This window comes from Engraulis encrasicolus, chromosome 11, assembly GCF_034702125.1.
Source record: "Engraulis encrasicolus isolate BLACKSEA-1 chromosome 11, IST_EnEncr_1.0, whole genome shotgun sequence".
Taxonomy (NCBI): Eukaryota; Metazoa; Chordata; class Actinopteri; order Clupeiformes; family Engraulidae; genus Engraulis; species Engraulis encrasicolus.
Window position 1 is genome coordinate 25,916,423 of NC_085867.1, and position 6,988 is coordinate 25,923,410.

Consider the following 6,988-nt stretch of genomic DNA (forward strand, 5'->3'; position numbering starts at 1 on the left):
GGCCTCCATTAATCTCTTGTAGGGCAGCCCTGTGAGTGTGAGGTCCGTGAAGTTCTGTTTAAAGTAGCCCTTGTTTTCAAACAAAGGCCAAAATGCATACAATCACATCACAAGAGCCTTTCTACCGATCTCACGCTCTCTCTTCTCCAGGCTTCTCTCTCTCTCTCTCTCTCTCTCTCTCTCTCTCTCTCTCTCTCTCTCTCTCTCTCTCTCTCTCTCTCTCTCTCTCTCTCTCTCTCTCTAACATTCACATTTTCTCTCTCTCTCTCACACACACACACACACACACACACACACACATACAGATGTATCGCAGTCTCTCTACCTCACCATCTCCTCCCCTCCTCTCCTCCTCTCTCTCCTCTGAAGGCTACCGGATGTCGTGTCCCCAGAAGTGTCCTGAGGAAGTGTACAAGGTGATGCAGCGCTGCTGGGAGTACAAGCCAGAGAACCGGCCCAAGTTTGCCGACATCCAGAAGGAGCTGGCCTCTATCAAGAAGAAGTAGCCACGGCAACCGGGGTGGGGTGGGGTGGGGTGGGGGGGTCAGAGGTCAGACGGGGGGTCGGGGGTCAAGAGGTGGGTAGCATTCAGCCCAGGTGGTGATCATCAGCCCCAGCTTCAGGTCAACATTGGGGGTGTCACTGTCACAATTTTTTGAAACGATGTACTCGAAAAAAGGCACAAACAGACGGAAGACAATAATCAACGTTTTCATTATTGGAGGTGTTTTTGCCCTTTCAAATTTATCTTTGGGGGCGCAAAAAGGTCTGTGGCCCCCCCTCATTTGGCGCCCATGGTGGTGATGATGATGATGACGATGCCGAGGTGCTCTCTATCCAGCTTTATGGAACATTCTAGAATGCTCCAGCCTCAACAACACTATTACTCTTGTTTTTGTTTTTTGTCTGTTTTGTTTTGTTTGTTTATTTAGTTTGTTTGTTACATAATCACTGTGTGAATTTTTTCCTATGCAACAGCTGTCTTGAGCCATTGTCAAGGAGGTCTCTTGTCACATATTATTATTATTATTATTATTATTATTATTATTATTATTATTATTATAAGCCTAATCTTTTCCCAGAGCTGCAGTATTTTTGATAAGGTGTTTACTCTTCGCTCTTTTCTACACTCATTTTCCATCCTTTTTTTAAAAGCCAATATTGATCACAGCAGGGTCTCTTACAGATCGCCGGATTATTCACCAGTCCTCATCGTGTTACTGACAGTAGAGACGTTGTAAACTGCCAGCCAAACGTTCAGGTCCCACTCGTCCAGGTGTCACACTGTTCACGTGTTAGTGGTGACTTATTTCTGACCTCATACAACTGGGGCCTATACTACAAAGCTGGTTCAGGATAAGATAAGTTAAGGTGAAGTTAGTAGGTAAATCATCTAATACAAGAGCTTTTCTTAAGAAAATGAGGACACCAGACTCTTCTATTAGATGATTTACCTCTTAACTTGACCTTAACTTATCCTGAACCAGCTTTGTAGTATAGGCCCCTGATGTCAAACCTGATGAACCGATCTCGAACCAGAGAAAGTTCACCCAAGCTTGATGGGTGTAAGGTATTGTGGCTGGCTGAGGTTTGGATTTTTTTTTTTTACAGTGTATCGTCGCTGTCCAGCAAAAACCACTTATCTCCACTTCTCATTGTTTTTTATGTATTGATTTATAAAACCACATTTTCTAAAAAAAAATAATCATTGCAACATTAAAGTTGGCTACTAAATTATTTATCATACACATATACCCATGGAGACTGACCAGTAGTACTGTCTTTTATTTTATAATAAATAAAGAACGAACATAAAAAACTAAAAATGATAGTGGAGATAAGTGTTTTTTGCTGGACAGCGACGGTATACTTTAGAGGGAAATGTAATTGGTTTTCTCTTTGTATTCAGTGTTTCGACTGAAGAGTTGTTATAGAGTTGTTATAGACAAAACACAATCTTTAAATAAGGTTTCTTTTTTTATGAAAACCTTACCCACATTGATCATTTTAGTTACCTTTTTCATGATGCAAAACTGCTGTCAGTTAATCAGTTTCAGTCAGTGTTGAAAATGTCAATGTTTATTAAACACACACACACACACACACACACACACACACACACACACACACACACACACACACACACACACACACACACACACACACACACACACACACACACACACACACACACGCACACGCACACGCACACACACACACGCACACAAGCCATAATCCCCAACTGCTCTGAATGTCCAAGTTACACCAGCAACAAAGGCATTTGGAGGCCTTACAATCCGATGGTCCTCTGATGGACCATGTGAATCGTACCAGAGAAGCTCGAAAAGAATCATGACTGATCACAATGGCCATTTGTCAGCTTGCACGACTCGTAAGAAGAGATCCCCTCTTCTCATCTTCTGTTGTCAATAGATCCTCTCGCACCAGACTAGAGGAGGTGGAGCTATATAGATCATGACTGATCACAAAGACACAATTGTCACCCTGTAATGCTCTTAAGAAGAGATCCCTTCTTCGTATCTTCTGTTATCAATAGATCCCGTCTCCTCTCCTCTAAAGCCCCCCATCACCCCCCACAGTGATGGGCAAACTGCACTCAGAATCTAAAATCCAGTGCCACATCATCCTAATGGCCTGAACGCACCTGCTCCAGGTGTCCTAATTGGACAGGTGAAAGGAGGTGAATTGGAATCTGTGGCGGGCGCTGGATTTAAGTTTCTGAATCCTGGTTGCCAATCACTGCCACCCATCGCCTCCCTCCAGGGCCGCTGACAGCTTTCTCTGGGCCCAGGACAAAGTCATCTGAAAGGGCCCCCCTACCCAATACATATGATGTAGTTGGGACGCAGTTCTGGGCCCTCTATCTCCCTGGGCCAGGGACAACATACCCCTTTGTCCCCCCCCCTGTCGGCAGGCCCGCCTCCCTCGCTCCTGCCTCCTCCCCAGTGTTATCAGTGCTTAATGGGCTAATGTCACGCTCTGTTTGGAGCATGTCATGATATTAACTGGCCTGTTGTGGGAGGGGAGTGCAGGGGGAAGCTGCTCTGACAGTCTACCGTTGGTAAGCTGCGTCTCACGTTTGAGGAGATGCGGGTAGGCAGTATGAAGACACACACAGTAGGCTTGAGCTGGCCTTTCTTAGCTGCCGTGGATAGTTTTATGTGTTTTATACTGGTATAGACATTGAAGGCTTGGCATTCCTTCAAGTTTCTGTGTGTGTGTGTGTGCGCGTGTGTGTGTGTGTGTGCGTGCGTGCGTGCGTGCGTGCGTGCGTGCTTCCCACAAAGCGATGTGCGCACATTGTCGCAGTAGGTTTTAAGTGCAATTCTCTCCAAAGGATTCTCAAACTTTCAAACAGAGTGGCGCCTTATACACAAAGCTAGCTAGATACCTACTTTTAGATACTCAAAAGTTGCAATTCGTCATGTGAATTCAACAGTTGTGTGTGCACATTTACTTGTCATTTTTTGTAGAGGAATTCCAATCCAAAGAAGTTGTTGATCAAGCCTCATGTTGTCGAACCTCCACATCTCTCAGTTGAAAAAAAAAAAAAAAAAACCCATAAAATCCAGCATTACAGTATGAAGCAGACCTTATTTGTGAGTCCATGTGAGTCCATTGTCTCTCCTTGGTGACCAGAGCCACTTTCTGACTTCATCACAGGCTTATCTGTATACTTGTATGTACATCTCCTGTGTCCAACAAGGAAAATGCATATGCAATGTACAAGACCAAAAACTGTATTTCAGCCCAATTTGACAAGCGTGTCAAATTTCAGTGTGAACTCTCTTATGTTTGTGAAGTTATATTTCCGTCACGAACATGCTCTTGTTTTACAAGTATTACACGACCATCTGGCAGACTGTCGTAAAAAAAAACGTCTCTAATTTTATGGCCGTTCATTGTCATGATAATGGCGGCGATATCAGACTGTCGCGTCTACCCCTGTGCCATTTTGTCCTTGTCCTCGTCTCGTCTTAGCCAAACTATGATCAGCCATCTGCACCCCTTGTATATCCCCAATGTGTCTTTGAAGAGACTTCCTTGAATTTCCAAGTCACATAAATTGCTTCATTTGTATGAGGTTAGTGGATTGACCTTTTCTGTCTGTCTGTCTGTCTGTCTCTCTCTCTTGAAAAGTTGACTCAAAACTTCTCATTATTTTGTAAATATATTGTAGATTCTTTACGGTTTCAGTTAAATAGTTTTTGTTTTCTAATACTAAGCAGAAAAGAATGTTAACTTTTTTCTACACATTTATGCATAAAAAAATGTTGCCTCCAAAATGTGCTTCACAAGAGAGTTTGTTGTCACTTCTTCTGTCATGCGGTGACCGCAATGTGAATATTTCCCAGTGTACATGTGTGATGTACGTAGTGGCAGGTGCTCAGGCCACAGCGTTGCAAACGCCCCTGTTGCATTGCTTTTTCTACTTCCTCCCGATTGAACTCGGTGTTGTCTATGCAGAGACTCAAGACTTCCTGCTAGGGTTCACCTGGTAGAGTTCCAGAACACTCAGTCATCTACTGTAAAGTCTAGCCTTTCATCTAGTCAATTTGGCCAGGAAAAAAAAGATATCCCACAGTATATTTGGACAAAATCAGCCGTGTGCGCGCTTTGCAATAGTAACTACTGGGTGACCTGTCTCATCTTAACTCCAAATACATTCTGCCTGTAGTTTATGTTTTGTTTTTGTTTTTTATTTCATTTTATTTATTTGAAATACTATAATAGTATTCTTTAGCATTTTTATCATTGCTTTTGTATTATTTGCCATAACTCCTGCTGTCTGTGTAAAAAAAACGTATTTGCCAGTATTTGTTGTACACCATATAGATTTTAAGGCATCACAGTGGTTCTGTCTGTTTCTCCTGTAAAGTTCTGCTCAACTTTACACACTACACACATTTTTTGTTTCATTTCTTTAATCACTCCCCTTTTGACAATGTAAAAGAATATATATTATATATTAAGCACTGGCCAACATTTGGGTGCCCAGATCATGTCCTCTTAGTTTTGTGAATTACGATGGCTCCAGGGCCTTTTTCGTATGTCAAATTTGTTTTGTTTAAATTGCATTATTCAGTACGAGTGTCTCATTTTTTTCTGAATTACTTAAAATATATATTCCTCGGCATATGTTACACTTGTGTATTTCTGAAATTCTTCTTTTTTTCTATCATTTCTATTTCGAGGATGCAGAAATTTAAAGGATTAATTTAAAGAGCTGGAGTATTTATGTCCACGTTAGAGACCTTATATATTTGATTGCACTTTTGGCCGAAAAACAGACTGACCATAACAGTGACTTAAATACAAAGTCAAAATTCCATTGTTAAAGTAACTTTAAGCCCAATTACTTCAAACCATTCCTTTAAAAAAAGAATACACTGGACTTAAAAGACTTAAAAAAAATAATTGATGTATATTCAGAAACTATAACAGTTCTCTGCTCAAAGTGAACCAAACTTATCCAATTGGTTTCCATTCGAATTAATTGCTTTCTTCTCGACTGATTTTGATTTCTGTTTTCATTACTTTTTTTCCACAGCTCTGAAAATGGGCACGTCTACCGTTGTGGCCATATTTGTTAATGTTTATATTGTACACTTGCAATAAATGTTTTTCTTGGCTCTTTCAGAATGTCTTTGTCTTTTTCTAGAGGGTTTTCTTAAATGTACGTGTCCTGAATGATGCATTTTTTTACCAGGTTTAAAAAAAAAAAATCCAACATGGTCTCATGTTATTATACGACACTGACCAGGCATTGCTATGTGTCCCCGAAGGCAAAAGTACCCCCTTGATGCAGAAGGGAGGGTTTAGGGAGAGGTGACAGTGTCATGTAACACAAAAGGGTAACCTTTGGTGTTAGATTTTGAGGCCTGGTCATTTGGAGTCATGTATTGACATGGGTTCAAGACTGCATTGGAAAACTAGTCCAGTAGTCCTAGCAGTAATAGCCTGATTGTCATCGACGTTCAAATCTCTTCAAGACTTAGGCTGGATCTCAAATGGCGCACTTGTGCACTTCGGGCACTATGTTTCAGTGCGTAACTAATACGGCATACACACTGAAACATGAACACTGAAGTGCACAAGTGCACCATTTGAGATCGAGCCTTGGTCTGACCAAGAGCATAACAATTAACATTTCCCAAACGGCATGGTTGACCAGCCTCCTTTGGTTTGCCTATGTTTGTTTGCTTACAGACAAAGTGGGAGGAGTTCCTGTATTTTTGGGAACTCAAAGTACTTGCATTGCTCTTGACCTGACTAGTTGGCGTCACTAGGAGGGCACAGCCTGGCTATAGCAGTAGCTTATGCTCCAGATCACTGTATTACCACTGATTCTGAAAGAGATTCAAATCTGTGGGGCATGTTAGCAACCAACTTCAACCCCCTGTGAATTGTATTTTCCCAGCGGCCCAATATGATTAAATAACATCCCACCACAATTCCTCTCCATTCCATGGTGTTGTGCCTAATTGTGATTTCATTCAGCAACATTTTTCTTCCATCTAATAATGTAGTATAATGATACCGTATGTGCCTATTGGCCTACTGGTCATGGTGTTCTGTAGTCGCACCAGAGACGTTCCATTATGAAGTTAGAATCCCAAGAATCTTTGGTCGCACCATGCCACACCAGACTGGAAGAAAAAAGTAACAGATCAAACTATTTCCAAAATACTTATCATGCCATTGGGGATTTTCTCAGCTTAAAGCAGAATAACAAGAAAAAAGTTGAGAGAATTAGAAATGTTAATTTTGTTTTGTAGGATTCAAGATTTCCAACAAAGGGATCATCTTGTTCTGTAACACTTTTGCATGGCTAAACACATTTAGTGAACCAATTTTGGGCTTTTGTACTGTAGGCTTATTTCAATCGGACTGGATATAATAGCGGAGGCCAGACAATAAGTGTGGGAGAAAAAGAAATGCTTAATGTCTGAAGTGCTGAATTAAC

General features: G+C 41.4%; 1 protein-coding gene across 4 annotated transcripts in view; it reads left to right on the forward strand.

The window, feature by feature from the left end:
- fer (fer (fps/fes related) tyrosine kinase) overlaps window positions 1-5,658 on the forward strand; it is a 61,667-nt gene extending 56,009 nt beyond the window's left edge. For all 4 annotated transcript variants that reach the window (XM_063210292.1, XM_063210294.1, XM_063210293.1 and 1 more), the window contains one exon: window positions 370-5,658. In XM_063210292.1, the coding sequence (XP_063066362.1) occupies window positions 370-506 (137 nt within the window). In that variant the 3' untranslated portion in view covers window positions 507-5,658. The remainder of the gene's footprint in view (window positions 1-369) is intronic.
- The last annotated feature ends 1,330 nt before the right edge of the window (window positions 5,659-6,988 follow it).